Here is a 27,253-nt window from a genome sequence, read left to right as displayed (position 1 = left end):
AGACACACTGCCCTCCATAATATTTAACATGTAACTTGGAAAAACGAAACAATTCTGTAGAAAATCTCTGATGTGAATTACATCACACTAACAACGAAGGGGGCCCAGGCCTTAGCAAAGCATAATTGCCCATCCTGCTTTCACTTCTCAGGCCCGCTCCCTTCCATGCGATGCAGCTTGCTGCTCCGTAACTGATCTAAGGCTTTGTGACAGCTCCTCTGTTTTAAGCAACAGTAAATTCACCCTACAAAGTCAGAAAGGGAGCTTTTTGATGGCTGCTGTCAACTCTATTGCTTTATCCTGTTTACTAGGATAGAATCTGTAACATGGTGTGTTTATTGGTTTTATGTATTGCATGTTGTTGCTGCTCTGACAAGCTACTCCTATAAAAATGTGTTATTATTGCATGATGTAGCTCAGTGAGCTGACCCTGCATTTCAAAGGGTACTGAAGCAAATAGCATTGAAGTCCATAAAAGCTGACTGGCCTCCATCACAGAGGACTCTCTGCATGAGCTGCAACTCCTACAACCCAGGAGAGAATTACACCTTTCCCTGTGCCAGCAGCCACTGTTTAGTACAGCACAGCCCTTGAACACAGGCAGTATCTGTAAAATTCCAAGACAGAAAACTGTCATGCCATTCTTATTTGTCCAACTCTCCAGTCAGTGTTGTTTGCAATTTTGATGTTTATAAAAGTATGAAACAAATGGCTCTTGAATGTTTTCCTATATTAGTATAGTGTGCAAGAGGGGTAACTGACATTGTTTGGCCCTGAATGCTGAATAGAAACTGAATTATAGCAAGAGGGGATGTGGCTGTTTCTTAGCAAGTCATGACAGGAGGGTCCCAAGTGTTGGGCTGGAGTTGATTGCCTGACATGTTAAGAGTATGAAGGTGTAACATGGTGGGAGTTAGCCTGAAGGCAGTGGAGGAACGGATGAGCCAGTGGGCTGTTCTAGTTTAACACCAGAATAATTGGGGGACTTCTTTACAAAACAGATTCCTGTGCTGCACCCCTAGATATTGGGATTCTGTTAGACTGGGATTGGCCCTGGACTCTCAGCCATATAAAATGCTTCCCTTATCTTAATGTTATCAACCAATAGGCAGAAGTATATATTAGGCTCCATGAGTCAAATGAGCTGGAGAATTGCTCCATCTCCCATAAGAGGAAATTTCTTAACAAAATAGGGAAAAAGCGCTAAGGAACCCTCAAATCCAAGGGTGAAACATCCTGGTCAGGCCGCTCGTTAGTCCCTTCTGCCGTCACTGCCATCCTCCAAGACCCTGCTCCTAAAGCCACCCTGCTCTCCCACCCACTCCCACCCACTCCACTTTATCCTAGCTATTGACAATTTGAAACCATTTATTGAATACTGTGGAACTTGATAAAGGTAAGAATTAATCTACATATTCTATTTAAAAGCTGTTATTGTTCATGAATGATTAAGCAGTGAAGTTCATCGAACACCGTCCTCCAATCCTCCCCATCTTTGGTTAATGTTCTCTGAGCACTTGGCTGGCTCCTGCAAAGGTAAGCAGAGGACAAGTGGCCACCAGAGCATCCATTCCATCTCCTCCTCCGCCCTTTATGGTGATTAATGGGCTTTCTAAATAAATTCGGTCTCCCTTTTTCTCTTTCTCTCTTCCTTGGAGAGAACCTAAATGTGCAAAAATAGATAAATGATTAAGGATATTAGATGATCTGAATAAATGAGGAGATACTCCATGCTCTTAGGTGGAACATCATAACCCTAAAAATATGTTGATTCTATTAGCAATCAGAGAAATACAAGTTAAAATGAGATAAATGTTTATATCTGTTGGACTGGCAAAAAAAGAAAGCTAGATGATAGTGTAGTTGGGGCTGTGGAGTTTTAGGAACTACATGCCCTGATTATGGGGATGTAGACTGGTACAGCCATTCTAGGACCATCTGGCAACAATTAATCAAATTAAATGTATTACCCACAAACTGCTCTGGGTTTTTTTCCCAAGAAAGCATCATATGTCCACAAAGTGATTAACTACAGCATTATTTGTGGAGGGGAAAGTTCACAGCAACTTGAGTGTTCTGTACTAGGAAGTAGGTGGGTATAATGGGGAAGATGCTCAAGACGGGAAGCACTAGACAGTAGTTAGAAGCAGTGTATTAGATGCAGCCACAGCAATGTAGCTGAATCATAAACATATAGAACTTAATGGGAAAAAAAATTTTATACATATGTGTGTATATATATATATGTGTGTATATGTGTGTGTGTGTGTGTGTATATATATATATATATTTTTTTTTTTTTTTTGACAGTCTCACTCTGTCACCAGGCTGGAGTTCAGTGGCACCATCTTGGCTCACTGCAACCTCTGCCTCCCAGGTTCAAGTGATTCTCTTGCCTCAGCCTCCCAAGTAGCTGGGACTATAGGCATACACCACCATGCGCAGCTAATTTTTGTATTATTAGTAGAGACGGGGTTTCACCATGTTGGCCAGGATGGTCTTGATCTCTTGACCTCGTAATCTGCCTGCCTCGGGCTCCCAAATTGTTGGGATTACAGGTGTGAGCCACTGCACCCGGCCAATAAAATAATATATTAACATGGTCATCCATGTAACTTAAAAAAGCATGCATAAAAACAATGATACATACATTTTGCAGGAGCAAAAACAAAAAGATAAACCATTAACATAATTGCTTATGGGGTGGTGGTGGAGAATGGAAGGGGCTGTTGGGATAATTAAATGAACCTTAGAATAAGCCAAGGTTGATGTGCCAGGAACAGAAGAGTTAACATGGCCTCCGTGGTCTGCACCTGAGGCTCTCTAACACATTTATTGAAAGAAAGGAATCACATTTATTGAAAGAAAGCCATACTACAGGAAAGAAAGTGGTATGGCTCAAAGGTATAACGAAACACCATGCAGCCATTATACACATATTGCAGAAGTTTGCTTATAAACATTGAAATATATTTGTTTTAATATTCAAGTGAAACTGGCCTAAGAGTTTCATAGAGAGTTGCTTTTGGATAAACATAGATATGGACCCTTCTGCTGTTAAAGCTTGAAATTTATATTTGTTTTATCTGAGTTCCTTTCTCAGGAAATGACCTTCAGGCCTCTCACAAAAAGTATCAAAGAACTGAAACCAGATTGCCACACCAGATGCCCCACCCCTCATTCACTATGATTGCTTCCTTGCCCCTCCCAAGTTCCTGTTTTCTTACACATTGTTTCATTTTTTTGTGTGCTATATAAACCCTTGGTTTTAGTTGGTCAGGGAGATGGATTTGAGACTGAGCTTTCCTCTCCTCTGCTGCATCACTCAATTAAAGCCTTCTTCCTTGGTGACACCTGTCATCTCAGTGGTTGGCTTTTTGTGCAGTGAGCATCAGGACCTAGACCAAACCCCTGGTGTTTTGGTGACACAAGTGGAAGAGCAGAAGAGTGGGCTAAAGAGCATGCCCACTGTTATTTCATTATTCAGCAAAACAAAAAAAATACCTATAAGTTAAAGAAACAGAGTGGCTGGTAGGATTTCAGGGATTCAAATACTTTCTTCTCATCTATATTTCCAACATGCCTTCAATGACCAGGTCTGGGCAATAAGGAGAAAAAGGAATTTTTTTTTAAAGAAGACTTTTGCTTTTAAAAAGAAAAAAAAAAAACAGAGATCATCGGTTGTGAGAATGTACAGGTACTGAAAAGGAGGCAGTGTTTTTCTAAGGCTTTGTGTTTTCAAATGCAAATGGTAAAGTCCAAGCTTTGAGGGAACAAAGGGAGCCATAGCTGTTCTAAGGATCCCCATTTGAATGGGGCAGTAAGACATGCATTACAGGGGGTGTCCACAGAACTGCCTCCAGCCCCAACAGGAGTAGATTATGTCTCCAACTTAGGAAAATTACTTCAGCACAGCACTGTTTAACACAGCATACGTATTCTAAAGGACAGAACTTTAAGGCAAATGATTTTTATTTAGACATGTTAAGGCTGGAGGATTTGGTGATGCCAGCCTGACATATGCAGACTTTGTAGCTGCAACATGCTTGCTGCAGGCCTTGCAAACATCTTTTCATTCTTCCTTTCCCAGATGTTGACAGCCATCTCCTGGCAGCGCTTAATGAAATGGCAGATGACTATTTGTTAGAGGCTTTCAGCTTTACAAGAGCAATAGACATTTCGTCAAGCTGTGTGGGGTGATAACTTGTAACCATATGCAACAGATCTTTTTCCCACGTCTGGACATACTAAACTGGCATGTCACAGAGTGTACAGAGAACTTCAGTCTTGGGACCCATCCCCTTTTTCAAGTGCTTGCCTGCATACAAGTATTGGAATTGACAGCCCCAACATCAGCCAGTGATGTTGTAAGAGATAGTGATCTTGCCTTTTGAAATGCTGGGTCTCAGAAATCAGCGAAATGTTGCTGAGTGTTTTCCTATAAGGAATATATAGTGCTAATGACTCCAGTTCATTGAGGTGTCTCAACTGCCAGAGAACTTGATCATGGGTCAGGCTGATTGGCTTTCAGCATACAAAACGTAATCAAACCAAGGTCTGGCAAAGCCTTGGTCATTTCCAAATTTTCTAGATATATGAGACATGTAGGGGGTAGAGAAAGAGAGGAATAACACGAAATGATTGATTTGAGGAAAAAAAAAACATCCTGGCGGGAGGGAAATGAAATTTAGAGAACTGCCCCACCATAGATTTTCTTAATGCCTGGCCTAGAATGAAGGAAGCAAATTTCTGTAGTTACTATAGCTACACGTTTTCATGTTACATTTGCGTTGTGAACTGAAAATGCTAGATGAGAAATTGTCTACTGATTAATTAGAACTGATAAAGAAGCCCTATTACAGAGAACGATTAGCTTCCTTCACTTACGGTTTCCCACCAATCATCAAATTCATAATTTAGCACCATATGATTTTTCTACATGCAAAGAGGAAATAAGATAGCTTAGATTATTCATAGAGGGGCCTGAATCTGAATTCAATTTCATGACACCTGGTAACACTGAGAAAGGTCAAGAGCTTCAGAACCAGAAAAATTCAGATTCTAATCCAAGCTCTCTTTCCAGGGTGTATGTTAAGCAAACGACATAGCCTGGCTGGGCCTGATTTCTCATCTATAAAATGGGAATGGCACCACCAGGTTTGAGAATTGTGTTGATGTTTAAGTCAGAGGGCAGATGAAAAGCATCTTGCTCAGTACTAAGCACATATATGTGTGCGTGTATACACACATGCTTAGTACTGAGTATGTATATATGTATACACACACACATACAGTAGGTGGACAAGAAGTGTTTAGGTTGCTGTCTTCCTGATGGTTTCAATGGTTTTTGAGTTTTCTATGCCCAAGGGCTTAAAAAACACTAATAATCATCGTAGTAGACTTTAGCTGGAGACAAATTTGAGCAGAGATGGTAAATATACTCTTATATTACAATTTCCCATGCCTCCCAGATAAGAATCACCTGCCCCTCATGTCCACTGATTATAAACCCAGTTTCTCAGGCCTTGTCCTAGAGATTTTTGAGTGAATGGATCAGCGATGAGGTCTAGAAACTCGTATTTTTAACAAATATTCCAAGTAATTCTCATCTTCTAGGAAGTTTGGGGAGTAGTGATAACAATGTTTCTCAAATTTTGAAGGGCAAGCAAATTACTTGGCTATCATGGAAATGCAGAAAATCAGCAGGTCCAGGGATGGGGAAGGCAGGGGGTCAGGGGACTAAGACTCTGCATTCCCAACACCCTCCCAGGTGACGCAGATGTTGCTGGTCTGAGGACCACACTTTGAGTGGAAAGTATCCTTAGGGCTCAACTGGACCAGCAGTTATATGGGAAATGTCTTCAAGCTCTGTTCATGATGATTTCATGTTGAGGTAGAATGATTCAAGTGTCATCCTCCAGCTGGGAAATTTGTTCTTGCTTTTCAATCTTGAATGCATATTAGAACCATCTGTGGAAGTTATTTTATTATTTTTTAATTACAGATGCCTAGGCCCAATCTTCAGAGATTCTAACTCCCTGGTGTGACCAGGCAGGACATTCATGTGGTCAACAGGCAGGCAGCATCTGAGTCATATGAGAAGAGCTTGTTAGAATTTTCTGCGCTATCATAGGCCTTCTGAACCGGAATTAGCAAGATCCCACATGAATCATGTGCATGTTAGAGCTGAGATGTGCTGCCTCACCTGAAGTCTTCAAGCCAACCCCTTTTCTTCTTGTAAATGCTTGGCAATTCAGTGCTCAACAGCCAAGGGAAGCTGCCATTGCCCCCTGTGGGAGGGTTAGTACTATTTTTAGAAGTGATTTCTCCTAATTCCTATCTCTAGTTCATGAATTCTCTGGTCCTCTTGATGGTCTTGTCCCATGTCCCCATATCATGCCCCCTCCAAAAGGGAGAACTTGAAATTTTTGTAGGCTGCATCACATTGTGCTTACATTGTTATAAAGAAGGAAAAATAATGCCTTGAAGAGCTGGGCACCCTTGTAGTCCCAGGTACTCGAGAGGCTGAGCGGAGAGGATCCCTTGAGCCCAGGGGTTTGAGGCCAGCATGGGCAACCCATGTCTCTTTTAAAAAAATGCCTTGGGCTTAAAAGAGGTAGCCCTCAGTTTATTAGGGAAATATTATACACCCAAACACATATTTAGCTACATTTCAATTTTTTAAGATCCCAAATAACACTACGTGGGTGCTGAAAATACGGTACAAGAAATTGTGCCCCAGACTGGCCAGACCCACAAGAGCATGTCTAATTGTTTGCCCTTTAATGACCCCATTAGTTTTACCTGGTCTAGCTCAAGGTAAATACCTTTAAAACTTCAATCTCTTGCTTTTCATTTAAAGTTGCTTTTACGTATTCGCTCTACACTGGTTGTTCGCTTAATAGCTCTTGCTATGGCCATTATTGGCTCTGTGATGTGTGTACTTAATATCCTTTGTGGGTTTTTTCTTTCATGGTGAAGACCGACTTTTCTGCATAGCGTGATACCAAGTCCCATTAAAATGACCATTTCCATACTTACTTTTAAAAACTGTGAACCTTAGCAGAGTGGGTTCCTTTAAGCAGGGAAAACCACATCATGCAGGCGTGGAAAACACTGTAATGATTCTGTCCCGTTTCATCTTGCAATTTATATTGTAGTAGAATGGTGTGTGGGAGGAGGCAGGTCTCATCTAATGGTAGAGGTTAAATGTATGGGCCGTCCAGTCAGATTGCTTGAGTTCAAGCCTCAGTCCTGCCAATCATGAGGGTTAGTCACTTAACCTCTTTCCAAGTTTTGGCTTCCTAATTTATAAAATGAAGCAATGTATAGTTCAAATGGCATGGAGATTAAATGAGAAGATGGAAATAAAGTATTTAGTGCGTTACTTGGATTCTAGTAAATGTGCTACGAACAGTAGCGACTACTAATACTTCCTTTCTTGTTCAGTTCGGTTCAGCAAATGTATTAGTCCGTTCTCACACTGCTATAAAGAACTGCTCAAGACTGGGTAATTTATAAAGGAAAGAGGTTTAATTGACTCATAGTTCGGCATGGCTGGGGAGGCCTCAGGAAACTGACAATCATGGCAAAAGGCAAAGGGGAAGCAAGCCACCTTCTTCACACGGCGGCAGGAAGAAGTGCTGAGCGAAGGGTGGGGAAGAGCTCCTTATAAAACCATCAGTTCTCATGAGAACTTACTATCATGAGAACAGCATGAGGGAAACTGCCCCCATGATTCAGTTACTCCACCTCGTCTCTCCCTTGACACGTGGGAATTATAGGGGTTACAATTTAAGATGAAATTTGGGTGAAGACACAAAGCCTAACCATATCAGCAAATATTTATTGATGTCTCCGATGTGCTTTGTCCTAGAAGTGAAAAACAAGACAGAGAACTAGGGAGCTTGAAGTCTAGCAAAGAAGATAGATACGTAGAAAGGTAACTCCAAAATAATGCAGAGTGCCATGAGGCAGATACACAGTGAAGCAAAGAGGGTCCACAGGTCAGTCCAGGCCTTTCCAAAAGGCTTCCTCCAGATGTCTGAGTCCAGCATACATGCTGAGCTGGAGTGACGTAGGGTAAGGATACATTTAAGGAACTGGCCTTTACCCAAAGAATATGGGTGCTACCTAAAGGTTTAAAGCAGGATAGTAACATGGTGTGCTTACACTTGAGCAACATCGCTCTAGGGACGTTGTGAAGAACAGACTAGAAGGGGTAAGAGCGAAGGCAACCAAACCAGTTAGGAGGCTGTTGAGGTCATCTGGAGAGAGACTATGATAGAGACCAAACTAAGGCTGCCAGTAGCACAATAGTGACGGGACATGGATTGCACAGAAGAGTATGTTGTGAAATCAATGAAGCTTTTTTTTTTTAAGATGTAAGGCAAGAAAGAAGAGTTTAGGCAGAAATCTAGGATCTGACTTGGAGAAAAGACGGGGAATACAGTGAGCTTTGAGAAGGGGCACCAAGATAAGCACATTTTTGGACATTTTGAGTGTGAGGTGCCTGAGCCAAGTTGAAATGCTCAGGGACCAAGAATGAACCCAGGGAACACCAGTATTTAAAGGGACAAGAGGACAAAGAAGAAATTCTCTAAAGAGAGAAAAAGAACAGGTTGAAGACAACTAGGAGAGAGGGCTATCAGGGACAGACCGGTTCTCAAGACGGTCTACTGAAGTGATGTCTTGACAAGAGGGCTTTAGAGTCAGCTGTGTCACTGGTGACCTCTGCCAGAACAATGTTGATGGCATGGGTGACAGAGCCAGGTTTCAAAGGGGTGAAGACCCAAAAATACTAAGTGCAGACTCCTCTTGTAGGATGTCACCTGAGAAGGGACAGAGGGAAAAGGCCAGGTAAAGAAAGAGTTTTCTGAAAGGAAAGAGACAGGTGGGGAGGAAAAAGAGAATGCTGAGGCAGACTACGGTAATTGATGGAGCAAGTTCGTGAGAGAATGAGAGGAGGTGGTGGTGGTGTCACAGAGAAAGGAGAATCAAGACCCCCTGAGTGTGGGAAGATGGTGAGTGTGAGTGTAGAAGTTGGTAAGTTCTGCAGGCAAGGGAAAAGGTTGGTAGAAAAAAATAGGAAGAAGTTAAAGAAGGACTTAATCTTTTTTTTTTTTTTTGGAGATAGGGTCTCGCTCTGTTGCCCAGGCTGGAATGCAAGGGCACAATTATAGCTTGTTCACTGCAGCCTCGAACTTACGGGTTCAAGTAATTCTCCTACCTCAGCCTCCTGAGTATCTGGGACAATAGGCATACACCACCACACCCAGCTAATTTTTCAAGTTTTTGTAGAGATAGGGTCTGTGTTGCCCAGGTTGGTCTCCAACTCCTCAGCTGAAGCCATCTTCTTGCCTTAAGACTCCCAAGTAGCTAGAACTACAGGTGAGCACCACTATGCCCAGCTAAAGGACTTAATGTTGAAGAATATTTGTGTACATTTTTTTTAAAAAAAGAAGGCAAACTGTTCCACTCAGCAAACAGTAATCTGCAAAAACCTATCCTTTCCATAATACCAGAGTAATAATCAGTAATATTTTTTGGAGGTGGAATGTATATGAGTATATTAGAAAAAACTTACTAGTCATTATCTTTTCATGCTAAATTTTTATTTCAATGTTATGCAACTGCATAAGTATAAATATTTTGTTCAATATACAACAATTATGACATCCATAAGGAATTTCTTAGAGAAAATAAGACTGCAAACACTTTATTGCACAGATCCTAACAAACTTTTAGGCTGGTAAATCTACAGCTGGGAGTACTACCAAGGAGCACATCCTACAATCACACAGAGACTGACCAAACAGAACACAACGAGGAGAATTTCTACCAGCTGATTGGAGAGGTTTACAACAACAAACATGTAATACATGAATGTAACCTTAAGTACTCTTTACTCATTCGTAATGAAAAAGGTATTTGGCAAAAATGATACACTATACAAAATATACATAAAAATATCATTTGTAAACAAATAGCTAGTTGTGCTTTAAAGGAAATTGGACAGTTAAAAAGCAAAGGCTTGTAAATCATGAACTACCTCCCCGATAGACCTGTCCCGATAGCTGAATGTAGGACTGGGTTATGACAACTGCCAAACACAGATATGTATTATAAACGTTGAGACCAGTTTTGAAATCCACTTAAAGTCTTGTAAAGTATATATATATATTTTTACAGCTTCACAATGTAGTTATGGGGAATGGCTAAAACATATGGAAAAAAAATTAGGGGCAAGGAGGAGACTTTTTCTTTTTTTGCTTGTTTTTTCCTTTTTCCCAATGCCAATTCATTTTACAACGAAAGACAACCGAGCAGTCGGTTAAGTTATGCCTTTGTTTTCAGAGTGGAGTTTACCGCCTCACTAGAAGATTTACAATCCATAAGGCCGTAAGATGATGCTATGCTTAGATGAACAATTTTATAGCCTGAAGATACTAAGACATCCCCAAGAGATTTTGGGTGCTAGATTAGTTATTTATTGGTAATTTTTTTTCTCTTACAAAACCAAACAAAAAATTCTGCTATGGTTCCCAAGCATCTTATAAATACTTATCTGTATTTTCTCTTAGTGCCTTAGTACTTTTATCAGCAAGTGCCATCTTACAATACAAAACAAGCCACCAAAGAAACTGCAACAACAAAAACAAAAAAAATCAAAAACCTTCAGCACTAAAATGATTTGACAAATTCTACATATTCCACGGTATACAAAATTTAAATAAGGCTTAGCAAAAGTAAAAAGGATGGTCACATTCAAGCACCAAATAGCTCCAGCGAGTCTCTTTGTTACAAAAATGCTGCTGTTATTAAGACAGTATTTTTTGCATACAAATAAAGAGATCAGGTTATGAAATGTGTGGAGCTACTAGATGCATCAGAAATGAATGTGAAACCCAGGAACTTGCTAAAAACAGCAAGCTTCGTCTACAACATAAGGCCCCAGCTATGTATTAAAATGTATCTGATGTCCTGATTATTCCGTAATCCATATGCTACGATGCCAAAATCCACCCCCAGTTCTTTTCCTCAAAAAAGCAAATTTAAAACCTCTTCCAATGCCTGATGCTTATTACTCAAGTACTAGAAGATTTGGGTGCAGCCAGTAATTTTCCTTTTTATTAAAGAGCAGGGCTGGTGCAGGACTACTACAAAATGTGTGCTTCTTGGACTAGTCACTCACAGCATAAAGGCCTGAGTTTAAGAGTTTGAAAAGAAGGAAAAGAAAGCAAACAGAAAGAAAGCTGATGTGTGTTTATAGTCCCCGCTCTACCTCAGGTGAAGGCCAGACATTCACATCCACAGAAAGGAACAACTGGCCTTTTAGACAGTTGGACCAGGGATCCAGTGTCCATTGGGATGGCCGTGTAATGAAAATGGCTAGCTCCACTTGTCCTGGCCATTCCTAATGGAGGAGGATTCCAAATGCAGTACTTAGAGTAGTTCTTGCTTTAGATCTGGAAATATAGGTAGCCAGATACAGTACTATCAGAAACTCTGGTTAAAATGCACATAAAAACTCACAATCTACTGTGTTTAGGGCTTTCTCCCATCTTTACTTAGAGTGTTTTAGCTCATAAAAATGGAACCTTGAAATAGTCTCTTAAACCACAGACCAAAACATGTAGGTGGATGTGTATATACACGAATATGGGTGTATCTCTGTTCACACACACCCAGTTTTGACCATTTTGCTTCATTACTACATTATGATAAATGGTAAAGCAAAAATCTTATTTAAAAAAAGCTGTAGTAAACGACGCAATCAGCAGCCAGGTATAGACTCTACATCCCAAACCAAACACGATGCTATATATTTACAGAGAAAATCGTTTTCCTCAACAACCCTCAACTGTAAAGGTAATTTTTTTTTTTTTTTTTTTGGTACAAACACTATCTGGTAACAGTTTTACCGGTTACAACTGGGAAGGCATCTGGAAGAAGGTCCCCTCTTTGTCTTTCTCTCTCCTGTCTCAATGAGGCTTCAAGCTCTGCCTGGCGGGCATTCCCACACAGTGCTGGTTTTGAAAGGTAGTCAAGACACAGTCGCCCGTTCAGGACGGGTCTCCACAGTCCTGCCCCGGGGCTCTCCCCGTTACAAGGCCTTTTTGTGAGGACTGCTACGCAAACTCTCTTTCCCCCGTCTCTGCCGTACCACAAAGTCCTTCTCATTAGAAAGGGAGATGGGGCGGTCAGTGTTTGGGGCTGGGGATGGCTTGGTCACGTCTCTGCCCACGTTCTGTTTCCTAGCTGGGGGAGGCTGGGCTAGGGCAGGGTCCTTCCCTTTGGTTTCCCCTACGGTGGCAGTCGCCGAGAGAGCCCTGTCCCGGTGGCTGGCTCCGCCCATGGCGTTTGGGTCGGGGTGGTGTGACTCCAGAGGCAGGGTGGAGACCCGGAAGGAGGGCAGGGAGTCACTCTTTGTCATGTGGGTTCGGCCCTCCCCAGCAGGCTGCGCCTTCCTATGGTCCCTGTTGCTGGGGGCTGGAGGCTCCAGCACGCCCCCGGCGGCCTTGGCAGAAGAGGTGTCGCTGCTGGCTGCAGAGGCCTCTCTAACTCCGGCCCTGGTTTCAGAGAAGCCGGAGGAGCAGCTCAGAGACTTTTCCGGGAGGGCCGCGGATCGGAAAGAACTCTGCCCGGTGGCTGAGGGGGACCGTTTCATGCCATTGGGCTTGTCTGCCTCCGTCGGTGGCTTCTGGGGACCAGGCCCTTTCCCTCTGGCCTCAGGGAAGCCCTTCCCCACCCCCGCGGCTGGCCGATCCGCGCCTTTCAACCGGGCCTCGCTGTGCGAAAAGGGAAGGCCGGCCTCGAGCTTGTCGCCCTCTGCTGGAGCATAAAGTGCTTCAGTGCATTTCTTCCCTTCCACCCTTCTGTCGGTGTTGGCGGCCGGCTGACTCGGGCTTTTGTCTGTCTGTCTGTTGTCTGTCTGTTTGCACAGGGTGGGGCATTCTTTCACAGTGGATGGTTTGGGGTGCTTTGGAGACAGGGTTTGCTTTTCACCAACAGTGGACAGTTTCTGGTCCGCTGGCTCACCAGGCCCTGGGTGTCCTGGCCTTGGCAAATGCACGGGCTTCTCCAGCACCTCCAGGGGCCGCCCACCACTGGTGGGTTGTGGCTTGGAATCCAGAGGACCCCTGTCAGTGTGCAGTGGGACAGAGGGCCCACTTTCTCCCTGGCCAATCCCATCGCTGGCTTTGTTCTGGGAGCCTGGGGTAGCAGGAAACACATCAGGCCCACTCTTACTGTGGCCCTTCCCCTCTCTGCTAGAGCCACCGAGGGACTGAGTGGCAGGCTCTTTGCCCTTTGTGGCCCCGACACTTGGTTTCTGAGAGGAGAGGGACCGGTCGGGGTGCTTAGACTTTGGAGGGCCCAGGTCAGGGCCAGGCCGGGGCTTGTGGCTGCTACTTTCACTGTGCACAGCAACAGGCTTGGGAGGGTCCTGGGGGCTCGGGCTGGGCTCTGCAGTGCTGGGCTTGGCCCCTGGCTCTCTGCCAGAAGTGTGGCTTGGGGAACTGCAATGCTGCCTGGCAGCTGGGCTGGGCAGGTCTTTGGCAGTCAGAGGGGGCAGAGGGATGCTGCTGGGATGCCTTTGTAGAGGCTGCTCCTTCCTTTCAGGTTCCTTGGCAGCATCTTTCTGCAAACATGGGAAACTGGAGAGCTTTTCACTCTTCTCACTCTCAATTCCAGGTGGCTGCAGAGACCGCCTGGCAGGAAGGGCTTCGGGCTTGGGTTCCACGCCATGCTTCACCGTGCCCAGCTCCTTCTCACAGGGAATTCCAGCTGAGTGCAGAAAGGAGTTGTCTCTGGGCAGGGGCCTCGCCTCATCTGGGCCATCTTTGTGGTTCGTTTTCCCGCTCGGTGCCCATGCTTTCTCCACGGCCTGGGCCTGTGTATAGAAATCTGGGTGGGTCCTTCCCACAGAGAGGAGATTTTTGGAGTTGTCACTGGTTTTCGCAGTTTCTGGAAAGCACAGTTCCATGGAGGGCTCTCTGCATGTGTCAGCCCTCGCAGCAGAGTGCTCGCTTCTGGCTGTGGGAGGGCCTCTTTCAGATGATTCCCTCAGGCCTGGCTTCTCCCTTGAGGTGGAAGCTTCACGTGGGAGTGGGCAGCGTGGCCTGGCCAGGTCAGCACTGTGGAGATTCTGCCCCAGGCAGGTCAGAATCTTGGGGTTGGTGGTGTGGTCTTGGTATTTAGGGGAGCTGCCCTCTCTCTGTTGGGGATTGCTTTCCATGACTGTTGCGGGGCTCCTGGCAGTAGGATGGGGACCTTTCCTGTCCCTCTTTAACTCTGGGTCAGGCAGGGAAACTGCTGATGAATTCTGGAGACCCCGGCTGGGGGGCAGGAACCGAGGCTCAAGCAGGTAGGATTTATTCATCTTTAAGCTGGAAGGAGAAAGCTCTCTTGCACTGGTGGTATCACTCTTTTTCCCACTGCTGCTTGGGAGAGCTGGTGGCACAGAGGGCCTCACGTCACCACTTGGGCTGGGGCTCTGTGCAGACTCCGGGGAAGGCAGTTCTGTCTTGGAGGCCTGAGGTCCAGACAGGAGAGCAATGTCCAGAGTGCCCTCAATCGGCTTCAGGCATGAGACAGACCTACCTTCCAGCTTATACTCGGAGGGGCTCTTCCTAACAGGGGACTCAGGAGCAACCAAGCCAGGCTTCTCCGTTCCACTGTCCACCCGGCCTGTTAAGGCCTTGAGGGGAACAAAAGAGACGGCACTCATCTGAGCTGCATGGGTGCTGCTGACAAAAGCTCGGCTTTCAGAAGCTGGCGGGGGCTCCTGCTGCCCACCCATGGGTCGGACTGGGTTCCCTGGCAGGCATTCGTGGGCGCTAGCTGTCATCTTGGGCTTCAGCACAGGGCAGAGGTTGTCATCTTTGTCCTCAAGTGACATTTTCTTTCGGAGGTAATCGATGTTGGCCAGCTTGCTGTCTAACTTCTCACATCGGAGAAGCTCCTTGGCCTGGGAGGCCTTCTCCGTGCCTTCCCCCTTCCCAGAGATGCCCCTGTCCAGGGAGTGACAGAGACTATCCTGGAGGGTGCCAGGAGTGGGGGCCCGTCTGAAGTCCCCGCCACCCTGGCCGTGCTCCGCAGGCACCGGGCCGTCCGACGTCGCACCCTCGCTGGCGCGCACGGTGGCCTGCTTGTGAAGAGCGTCCTTCAGCAGGCTGCCCAGCGGTGGTGCCTCCTGCATAGAAGCTTTGTTTTCAAAAGGACTTGACCTTTCCACAGCCTTCGGATAGATTTTCTTCTCTCTCTCTTCCAGCTTAAACAGAGCAAAGTTTTCCGAATCACACCCGGGTCCATGGGATTTCTGGTGGGATTCCTGTTTCTCTGGGAAGCCGTCTGGCTTCTTCACCACCACCTTGGCCTTCAGCTTGTCGCGGTCCAGGTCGTCCACAGACTCCTGGCGGCCCAGCTTCCGGGAGACGGGTCGTTTCAGGCAGCCTTGCTCCACGGGCCGGGCACGGCTGAGCGGCGGCACGTCGCACACGTTCTCGTCCAGGCTCTGGAGCGGCGCCTCCCGCTGGGACTGCTCCCGCTGCACCTCCTCTTGGGTCACCTCCAGGCTGTGCTTGCGGGAGCACAGGTGCTTCTTGTCACTGCCGTAAGAGGGCGACAGCTTCTCCTCGGACTGCACGCGCTTGAGCAGCGGGGACCTGGGGGGCTCCGCACTCTTGGGCCTCACGATGTGTCTGACGATGGTGGGCGGGGAGTGCATCTTGCTGGGAAAGGCTTGCGCGATCTTGGAATTGCCCAGTGAGTGCCCCAGAAGAGGGGATGGTGACCGCTGCGGGGAGGTGGGTTGTGGAGTTGGAGAGGGCGTCCGGGCCAGCGGGGACAGTGGGATGTTGCCGGCCGACTTTCGCCTTCCGGACCGGTAACGCTGTCCGCCGAGTTTGGGTGCAAGACCGTGGAGAGTGCTGGGCCGGATGTGCCCGGACCCTGCCGGGGAATTGGGGGCACTAGAACTAGGGGAGCTGCTCTGGGAGGAATTGGTACCTGTGGATGGAAAACAGAAGGCTGTGAGCATCCATGGTCATTTTCCCCTTTTTTTCACAGTTGTAGCCCAGACTGTATTAGGTAAGGCCAGGTAAGGTCAGCAAATTGTCTCAGCATTTAACTAGTGGAATAAACACTTTTCAGATAAACCTCTCCAGACCAAGGTTTAGCCCCATACTTCTTGACTTATTTGATTGGTCAGAATAGCCACATCTTATGACCTCTATAAATCTGTCTTTATAATTTACATCTTCAACCTGCTTTCTTTCAGCTGGAACAAGCTTCATGTTTTTTTTTGGGGACCTTACATGACTTTACCTCCCCTCCCCTCTGCTGTTTAGACCAGCAGACTCACTCACCAGATGGGAAGTCAGGGGTGGAGCGGTAGCTTGGTGTTGGAGACCGGGGAGACAAGCTATGAGTGGGGGAACCTGGGAGGCTCTCACCCGACGACAGGGATCTGTTCAAGCAGGAGAAACTTCGGCTGGTGTGGAGTAAAGGAGAAGGCTGCTTGGCTAGCTTTTTGAAAAGAGATCTCCTCCTACAGCAAAAACAGGAAAAAATTGTTCAGTTTTCTTTCAGAACTACTGCTACCTCCCCAAAATACCAGTGTGCTCAGTTCAATAACTCCGTGTGAGGGACAGGGATACAATAGCAGATCCTATTAAAGAGAAGAACACCACTTTCCTATTAGAAACTTTCTTATGACATGTAAAGGGAAGAGTATTTGATAGTAGACAATGGAGACTCTCTCAACTCCCAAGAGTTGGGAAAATAGGAAAAATATAAAATGTATTAAAAATACATTCATTTACTTGTTAGGTATATGAGGAGGATGTTCTTTGCTTGAAAGCTTCTGAGTACAGAGATAATACAAAGTAAACCTCTGGAAGCAAAACCATTGTAATGGAAATCAAATTCTTTAATGGTGATAGGCTGGGCAGAGGCCAATGAAGGGCTATTTGCTGTGCTTATTCCATTGTGGGCTCTTGAATATTCCTAACAACAATGCAGGCTATACAACGACAGAAAAACCGAGAAAGGTGAAGCTGAAGCGTATCGTATCAGCAGGGCAGCAGACACTGTACTGCAGCAGAAGCAAATGTGGATTTCGTACTCAACGAGCACATCTTAAGGCAAAAGCACAGCTTCTGACACCTTAGCAGGGCATCGGGCTGTGCAAAGTTCTTTTACCATATAAGCCTATATATGGTAAGATCTAACCCACTCCACATAAGCTTAAAACAGAAAGTTTCTGGTTGCTAGCCCTTGAAACAATTTGTTCTAAATGATTTAAAGCACAGCCAAAATGTAAAGCATAATAATAAAGAAGAGAAGAACTTGTGTGTGTATAATTTTAATCAGAGTAATAAATGTACTTGGGTGAAAAAGTCAAATAGTTCTATAAACGTACAATGAAAAACAGCAACTCCTCTACTCAAATTTTTCTCTACTCCCCAAAGAAGTCGCTTTGTGTTCTTTTACCTGTTTCCTCTCCCATTCGTCTACATATTGCTAAATGTTTGTACACTGCTATTTTTTAGTTTTTCAGTTTTAGAAATTACCTGTTGATTTTCTACTATGAAAGATGATAATTAAGCACTTATACAACCCCCTTCTACCTTGCAACCAAATATATTTCCCCTTTTCTATTCTTCCCAATATAGCAAAAGCAAAATGTTTGGTTAGAAAAAAGGCCGGTATTTTATTTTATATTACAAATATTGTTCACAGCTGGGCCATATGAAACATAATTCTGTTCCTTTCTTGTATAACTTTATTTTTCCCCCCAGAGTTAATACATGGTTTTTCGTTTGCTTGTTTTTCTACATTTCTATCATCAAAAATCCTTTTAATATGATGTGACTCATCAGGTCCAATTGGGTAAAGAAATGCTGTGGCATTGCAAAGGAGGCAGACCCAGAGAGCTGCCTGGCAAGAAACAGCCCTGCCAGAAACACATACATCTTGCTAGTGTCTGCAAGCAGCACAAAAAGATACTGATCAGTGCTTCCCAGGCTACAGAAGTATATAAGCTAGTTTGTTTTTCAGTGAGTAGAACAAAGCCCTTTTATTTCTAGGCTTACTCGGAACCTTTAAAGATACGGTAATTTTAGAATATCTGGCATTTTAAAAATAGCAACTGTTTGTTTTTTTGATAATGTAAAGGACATTTTAAATGTAGATTTAATGTTAAAAACCGCCTGAAGATCCAGTTCCTCAATCCAACTCAACTGAAATCAAGTGAAGAGGCTTAAAACACAGTAAAGGGCTTTTCCTGACATTCACACATGATAAAAAACAATCTGAATCCTTCTACAATGTAAATATGTAAATCCTTTTACTATGGAAATTAATGCTATTATGAATATGGACTTTAGTGTGTGTGTATATATATATATATATATATATATATATATATATATATGAACCATAACATAAAATTTCTCACAGAAAAATAGATCTTCTTCATATGTAAGCATTTAATTAAGGGGTAACTTTTCCCCAACATAGGTATACACCAAACTTACAAAGAATACTGGTTTTACTAACCTTTCGAGACTTTCTTTCTTCTTGGATTTCTTGCTCCGCCTCACCATCCGGCTCTTATAGCTGTTTCTCCTGGCTGGTCCAGTTTTAATTGATGTGTTTTCAAATGGGGTAGTAGTGATTGATACCTTATTCCCACTCTATAGAAAAGATGAGGTGGTATTAAAGGGAAATGCTGTGATGAAGCAAGATCAGAACAGAGATGAGGGATTCATAGACAAATACAAATAGAAAGGAACATACATATAAAAGGCCTTCTGTTTCTAAATAACCCTTCAATCAAAGAAGTCCTGCCAGAATACAAACTGGATGGAAGGCAAAATATGAAGTTTCTTTAAGAGGGTGAGCTCTGGAGTCCACAGATCTGAGTTCAAATCTAAGCTCTGTGCCCTTACCGGGCTGCTACCCTCCCTACAACCTCAACTTCCTGTACCAATTAACAATATAATCCTACCTATCTCCTGGGGCTAATTTGAGGATCACATGAGAGCAAGTCTGTAAAGCCTTTTGCATCCAGTGCAACACAAGGAAAGAACACTATAAATAAGATAACTACTTCTTCCACAGGTATTAAATACTAATGTGCCCAGTGGCTGGCTGCTCTTGGTTGATTTTTCTTTTTTCTCCTTTTTGTGTTTTTCCTATGGCCTAAAAATTGTAGAGTAACAAAACTGAATGAGACTTTTATTTTTAATTATTTTAAAAGGCTCCTTTTCTATCACCATAAAACCTGTCAGTTTGCAGAGCTGGAACATTTATGCCAGCCAGTAGGAAACCTCTTTTTAACCAGGTCATACAGGGTAAGGTAATTTCTGGTGAGTTTCGGTGCCCTTTCTCTCAATCCTGGGAAGGGGCTTGCTGGGCAGCCTCTAGGGATGGAACTGAGCGTGGAGTGAGCAGTCAGGCCGAGGGGGGCCCAGGGCAGGTGGGTAGTCCCTGGCATCAATTACCCTTCCTGAATTTCATAATAACCAGGGGAGAAACCTGTCCTTTCAAGGTCACAGATGGCCCCAATTACCATGAAAGTACAAGAGGTACAAGGAAAAGGATCTTTTCAAAGGCCCATGCCTGGAAGATACCTAGAGCTCAGCTCAACATGGTACCAAGTGGAGTGGAGTCAGGGGGAGTTAGACATGGTGGCAGCAGAGGACTGAAAAGACAGGGAATGACTGTCTTAAAGGTAGCATCTAACTTCCCCCTTGATTTGGGAAGTAATCCACGCAACAGTAAGAAGACAATAGGAAAGTATAAAAAAAACATTGAGAAGCTTACCACCCAACCACTAGTCATATTTCAGTATATTTCCTGCTGGTCTTTTCTCACCCATGTTTAAATAGACACATATGCACACATGCTTTATAACTAATTTAAATCTCAGTTTATTTACAGCTTTATGTTGCTTTTTCATTGCACATTATATAATTTGGAAAAATTTTCCCTTTATCATTAAATAATCTTTAAAAACGGATTTTTACTGGCTGAGCAATATATCCTATCAGATGGGTTAATCAAAATTATGTAATATTTCCTTACTGCTATTGTTCTCTTTTTTGTTGTTGTTTTTTGAGACACAGTTTCACTCTTGTTGCCCAGGCTGGAGTGCAACGGCATGATCTCGGCTCACTGCAACCTCTGCCTCCCAGGTTCAAGTGATTCTCCTGCCTCAGCCTCCCAGGTAGCTGGAATTACAGGCATGTGCAACCAGGCCTGGCTAATTTTGTATTTTTAGTAAAGACGGGGTTCCTCCACGTTAGTCAGGCTGGTCTTGAAGTCCTGACCTCAGGCGATCTGCTTGCCTTGGCCTCCCAAAGTGCTGGGATTACGGGCATGAGCTACCGTGCCCAGCCGATTATTTTCTATGTTTAAATTCTTATATGGTTTGATGTTGTCCCTTATTTTGTCTGGTTATTTGTATTTCTTTAAGAAATGATTTATTCAGTCTTACATCCAGTTTAATATTGGAAGGTCTTAGTTTTTTATTATTAGTTTTAGAGTTCTTTAATTTTTTTTAATTAAAAAAAACTTTTTTTGAGATGGGGTTTTGCTCTGTTGCCCAGGTTGGAGTGCAGTGGTGTGATCACAGCTCACCACAGCCTCGAACTCCTGGGCTCAAGCAATCCTCCTGCCTCACCCTCTGAGTAGCTGGGATTACAGGAGCACGTAAACATGGCTGACTTAGAATTCTGTGAATGTTTAAGACAATATACTTTCATACCTAATGTCATATTTGCAGGAAATATTTTAGGGAAAGGGGGCTTTAACTTCAACAAGAGAAAAAAAGTTTATTTTGTTTTCTATTGCAAAATAATAAACATTCCTTATGCAAGCCCCAAAACATTAAAAATAAACCTTTATCTGATAGTAGAGATTGCATTCTATTTGTTCTTTAATGAGAAAAATCATTTTGTAAGTATGTGAGGTCTACCATTGAAGGTTTTTTGGAGTGGGGTCTTCTCTTCACAAATTGAGGCCATGCTGAAATTTTAGTATTTCCTGTGGTGAAGGAAAGGGCCAATAAGCATGGTGAGTTCCTGTGTCACTGATGTTCCTTCAGTCCTCTTCCATACGCGGAGAGTGGACGTGCAGAACCATAATGATCACTGGGGCTATTCTATCATCTGTGCCACTAGAGCTGGAATCCAGTTCCGCTCTTTTCTAATACAATTCAGGATTGACTTTTTAAAAGCATATATTTATTTTTAAACCATTTTCATATATATTCTCTAAATTTATTTTCACAAACAAGTCGTAAGGGCTGTTTGTTTCACCCTCATGGCCTGGAAGAGTTTGTTATCCTTTCTTTACAGGTGAAGAAAACGGATTCTGAGACAACGAGGTTCTTGTTTCCCAAGGTCACTGAGGGTCCAGTGGAAGAGCCCACGCTGGTTCTCTTGCTGTTCACCCCCAACACTCCTCATACCAAACCCGCTCCCTGTGGGCAGGGAATGCCCCCCAGTCCTCTCCACCTCTCCTGAGCCTGGCACAGTGCATAGCTGGTACTTAATGAGTGGCGGTGAGGGAAACAGGCACTTGATTGACATGTGGCATGGTTAAAGTATAAGACTGTCAAGATATAATGAAGGAGCCATAAACATATAAAATTGTATGAGACACATATAAGTCCTCAACATACTTATCATCAGGAAATAGTGAAGACCAGGGCTTGCTAAATGACAGCACATCACTAGACTCAGTACAAATGCTCCTACCCCTATGAAGACCAAACCCAGTTCTGTTTCTTGTCTCCACACATGACTGTTCCAGAGGAAAATTCATTTAACTTACAGGCATATGCCAAAGACAACTTCTCTAAGGGGAAATACAGACACAAAGGATGCAGAGTACAATAATTAGGTTGGAAGCATTAATGGTTACAAAAATGGTAAATGATTGGAAAAATGATAGGCGAGATTTGTGAAGCCTGCCACCTGGTGGATCCATCCAGCTACAGCGAGTGCTACCTGAACTGCTCAAGGTGGCTTTCTAGGTCGGTTTACCCACAATTAACTTCTCTTGATTAATGACTGACCTTGTATAGAAGAATTTCTGTAGCACTTGTTTAAAAAATAACAAAAATGCAGCTGGCAGACTGTTAAATGTTAAATTAATTCACTTTTACTTTAAACTATTTTCATGACTGGTGCACAGTGTGAAGAAAATTATTTCAAGTTGCCGGAATTGAATACAATAGCAGAAGTCAGGCTGTCCAATTTCTTCTCTGGGTCTGGCTCTAAGTTAACTTATCAGTTTGGCCCTGGGTAACGCACTGAACAACTGCTTTTGCATTTCCTTCTCTGGAAAGCACAGATGGGGGACGGGCCCACTGCATCCTTGTGGCCTCAACCCCTTCACTACCCAATCTCAGCCATTTTGCACACTGTACCCTCACATTAACCCAGGCTTCAGCCTGCTGGTTCACTCGTATACCTCATAAACGTTGAGATCTCCTGTCCTCTTGTTTACACACCTCATCATTTGGCCTAGACTATCCTGTACCCCTGACTATATACGGAATTGCCACTCATCCATCAAAGCCTTGCACAGATAACCCTCTATTCTCTGACACCATTCCTGCCCACCCTGGAGAAAAGCCGTCTCCCTCTTTCGGAACTACTGCCGTGTTTATAGTCTGTTACTTAAGTTGAACACTTTGATTTTAGCCTGGTATGGCCACTGTTTCCCCCTGTGAACATTAGACTCTAAGTTACTGGCAACTGGAGAGTATGTACAGCACACATGTAGAGCAGTGTGCTGTGGTAGTGGAAAGTGCGGGCTCCGGAGCTACACCGCCTGGGTGCAAATCATCTTATACTCCTTTCCAGCAGATAAGCTTAGATTGCTTTGTTATCTTCTTCTGCTTTTGTTTTTTTCATTTGTGAAATGGGAACATTTATATTTATAGCACCTACCTCAGAAGGTAACTGTTTGGATTACATGCGTTTATTCCCGTAAAACCACTGACAAGAGTGTGGCAGGCATCAAGCGCTCTTGCCCCATTAACTATTATCCTTATGTGTCTTTTTTTTTTTTTTTTTTTTTTTCTTGAGACGGAATCTCACTCTGTCGCCCAGGCTGGAGTGCAGTGGCGCTATCTTGGCTCACTGCAACCTCCGCCTCCCAGGTTCAAGAAATTCTCTGTCTCAGCCTCCTGAGTAGCTGGGATTACAGGCACCCACCACCATGCCCAGCTAATTTTTGTACTTTTAGTAGAGATGGGGTTTCACCATCTTGGCCAGGCTGGTCTTGAACTCCTGACCTCGTGATCCACCCACCTCGGCCTCCCAAAGTGCTGGGATTACAGGCATAAGCCACTGTGCCTGGCCCTTATGTGTCATTTTTGTTTGGCCCTTGCAGTATCTTGCACAAGGCTCTGTGCATATCAGCGGCTTGACAGATATCGGAGGATGGTAATCAAGCTATTTGATGGCCCCCATTTTAGTACACTGAAGTTCCCCAGTGTCCATGGAAAGGAAATTTCTGAAGCAGAGGCTGGTAAAGTTTTACGGCTTCTCCTATGCATTGGGGATTTAAACTAATGCTATACTTAAAAAGCAATTTGGTTGAAAAGAAAGTTTCTTAGATCACAGAAGTTAAGCCTGGCTAATTGGAACAGGTAATGGGACTGGGCCAAGTATCGTCTCCACCTGTAATACTAGTGGGTGAAGAATGACCTCGGTCTACTTAAAAAGTTGTTTTTAGAAAGACTGATGCTGTCTAAAAGCTTTCCTCGTGGCAGGAAAGCTTTGAGGTGAAGCTGAAGGAGCACAGTGTCAGGGACTCACATAGCCAGTGGGGAGCTGAACTGGATAACCATCACATTTTATAATTCCATGGATCGAGGATGCTGAGTGACTCTGGACAAGTTTGCCTATGCATGGAAGATAGTGCTCCCGTAGCGGGTTCACTTTGAAGTTGTGAAGGTAAACAAGACCAAATGCGAATCTACGAAACATGGAAAATGCTTACTATATTCATAATCCAAAAGACAAACACTATACAGGTAGTCATGCAGTTCTAAACATACACCTACACCCCTCTGTCAGGACTTCTCCACCTTTCTCTAAGACTGCCATGACATTCTGTAAAGTCCTTTGCAAGTATAAAACACTGTGTAAACAGCATTCGAGAGTACCATAATACAGCCAACTTCCCTGCTGTTAAACCAATGAAGGCACACAGGAGCCCAGCACTGACACTAGTCACTTAATACTCTGATTTCAAGAGTCACTGGTTAAATTTGGAAGGAAGCTGCAAGATTACACAGTTCACTGGGAAGATAATTAAATCCCTTGTATCCTCTTGGTTTCATGACATTGCTTACTCTTCTTGAGTGCTTCCTTTATGAACACAGGCAGGATGTTCTTTGGATTTGTGACAGAGTACACCATGGCTTCAAAGGGTGCCAATGGCTCTCCGCTCCACTATGTTTAAGCGGTTTCAGTGACACTCATCGACTGCATCCCAGAAATGAAGGCTTTGGGTTGTGCAAGGTGCCCCATAGCCGGATGAGGGCAAGACCATAGAAATGGGATCATCTGAGTCTGCTAAGAGAACTTGCCAGAGTCCTCTAGGGGAAATACACATTCAAATTTCATAGAAGCAGGAAGAGAAGTTTTAAAATACAGAATTCTATTAAAATACTTTACAAAATAAATCACAAAAGTGATCAATTACGTCTCAGCAAAATAAGCAAATGTATACTTCTCAATATATATATTTCAGTATATTATTTCTTATTCTGATGTGAACAGACATATGATACTATCTAGAGATATGCTGTCGCAGGAGCTGTTCTGCATAAAATACAACGCTGCTATAAAGAATGAAGAAGACAAATGAAATAACTGAACAGAACTATCTGAGAACTATCTGAGGATCAGTGTGTGTCCTTTCTCTCTCTCCATTTACAGTCATGCTTCCTGTGACCTTCTTACTCCATATGCTCTATTCAGCTTACATTTTAAATAGAAATTGATCCCTATTTAAGTTAATTTGTATGGTGGGGAGGGAGGCCTAATAATTGCTAGAACTTCTTCTTTCAGTACCACTTATTTTTTATAATTTATAATACATGTGTATATATTTACAATTTCGTCTTTCAAAGGAACTCTAATTCTCAGACTAAACCTTCAGATCGAACCTCACAGTTTAATACAATTTTGTCTTCTAGTATACTAGAATGAAACCTGTTAGAAGTTCCTGAAGAAAGTCACCTTTAGGATAGGTGACTCCCAAATAGATGTCACTGTGTAAGGTATATAAACAAAGAGAATCCTTACTACTTACAATTTAGAATGAGAAGCAAATTAAATTAGGGAATGAGTATACAGATATAAGGACATTATTTCATGACATAAAACCAGAGAATTCGTAATATCTTTGTCTTTAAACTTGAGACTACTGAATACTTTCTCAGTAATCAGACATGGGTGTGACACACGGAAATCAATCTCCTGGTACTAGCCCCTTTGGGCTGCCTGTCTCATCAGCATGGCCCTGACATAAAACACAATACCTTCAGTAGAAGCTCTATAACTTCTGTGTGGACGAGTCCATGCACTGGTTCTCCATTGATGTGTGTGATAAGATCTCCAGCCTTCAGTCCTGCCTGGCATGCCGGACTTCCTTCTTCTACATTCTAAAGTCCAAGAGGAGAGGATATTTGTAGGCAAACAAATGACAACTCTAACACCTACTGTGTCTTCTGGAAGAATAATGAGTTAATTAGCAAATGTCCTAAGCTTCTAATAGAAAATCTAACAGGTATGTTTACTATTCCTATTCTATCATTATTCTAAAATAGGAAACTTTCTATGGTACTTAGAAATTTTCAGGTGATTCAGACTGAAAGTACCAGAGCCACAAAGAAAAAAGAAATGAATGACCAAAACATTTCAGGTGATTTGAGAAGGTCATTTTTAAAAAGAAGGCTAGGAAAAAATGATAAAATAAAAGAAGGATGGAAATAGGATTGTCTTCGACTATGTCTACCAGCTTGGTATGTAAGAAAGAACAATCAAATATGAAAACAGGGCAGAATTATGAGATATTCGTTTTTCCTAAATTCAATTCCACCATATACATACAGGGATGGAGCTCTAAAAGGAAAATGAAACAGGTCACAAATGCAAGCTTAAAAGTAAATATATTTGCTATTTATCAGCCAACCTATCCACTCTCCAGCTTGGCTGGAAATGAAAAATCCCAAGTGCGAGACATGCAGGTCTTACCCAGACGATATGATGCACTGTATAGATGTCACTGTCTCCCACGTATACCCGGATGGCTCGGATGGTAAAGCCGTAGTTCTTCCCCGAACTGTGGATCACAATCGGCTGATGTGGACTGGCAGAAGCTGCTGAGGAATCTCGACTGGGAGAGGAATCTCGTGAAGAAGAAGGGTCCGAGGACAGGGAATGGGGAGACATTGGACTTCCCAGAGGGGAAACAGCAAACATATCTGTAACAAAGAAGCCAGTCATCAAAGCCCATGTGGCTCACACAAGCATCCATGCAGGCAACCCTCACCCCATGAGCCCTGCCAGGACTGAGGGCATAGTCACAACACAAATCCATTTGTTTCCAATAGCAAAATGAAGATGAAATAATATAAAAATGTTTCTATCAGTAACTAGCAAGAATTCCAAAACCGTCAAACTTCAAGAGTGTTGCTATTTTAACTAATTTTTCAGTTAGGAAAGAGAAAGAAATTTCAATACTCTCATAATTTTTTAGTTTCTATGCTTATTAAAAGACACTACAAAGATTAGCCTCTGGCTGTGACATTTTTACTTAATGTTTTATTTTAAGTAAAGAAATAAATCATAGAGGCATATATTTCAAGTATGTCTTCATGTGGAGAAGACTGTATGTATTATATTAACAGATACTGGATTCCAAATTCTTCACTAAACAATTTTAACGTGGTCCTTTTCAACACACATGGCCAGGAAAGCAATTTATCAATTCACCAGCTGATTTCTACAATGCTATTGAATGAATACTGATTAAAGAATTTTAACTGGCCAGGTGTAGTGGCTCACACCTGTAATCCCAGCACTTTTGAGAGGCCAAGGTGGGCTGGTCACTCGAGCCCAGGATTTCAAGACCAGCCAGGTAATATGGCTAAACCCTGTCTCTACAAATAATAGAAAAAAAATAGCCAGGAAAGGTGGCATGTGCCTGTAGTCCC

General features: G+C 43.4%; 1 protein-coding gene across 6 annotated transcripts in view; it reads right to left on the bottom strand.

Annotated features, from left to right (window-relative positions):
- Positions 1–9,597: 9,597 nt before the first annotated feature.
- MAST4 (microtubule associated serine/threonine kinase family member 4) overlaps positions 9,598–27,253 on the bottom strand; it is a 583,079-nt gene continuing 565,423 nt past the window's right edge. For 5 of the 6 annotated variants that reach the window (XM_032145417.2, XM_058433847.1, XM_058433848.1 and 2 more), the window contains 5 exons: positions 26,292–26,521; positions 25,577–25,699; positions 18,565–18,701; positions 16,371–16,552; positions 9,598–16,011 (listed from right to left, as the gene is read on the bottom strand). In XM_032145417.2, coding sequence (XP_032001308.1) covers positions 12,107–16,011; positions 16,371–16,552; positions 18,565–18,701; positions 25,577–25,699; positions 26,292–26,521 — 4,577 coding nt within the window. In that variant the 3' untranslated portion in view covers positions 9,598–12,106. The remainder of the gene's footprint in view (positions 16,012–16,370; positions 16,553–18,564; positions 18,702–25,576; positions 25,700–26,291; positions 26,522–27,253) is intronic. The other variant, XM_058433846.1, reaches the window with a different exon arrangement.

Source organism: Hylobates moloch, unplaced genomic scaffold (assembly GCF_009828535.3).
Source record: "Hylobates moloch isolate HMO894 unplaced genomic scaffold, HMol_V3 SCAFFOLD_23, whole genome shotgun sequence".
In the NCBI taxonomy this organism is placed as follows: Eukaryota; Metazoa; Chordata; class Mammalia; order Primates; family Hylobatidae; genus Hylobates; species Hylobates moloch.
Note: the sequence above shows the minus strand (reverse complement) of the source record. Positions and strands in the feature narration are given on the sequence as shown.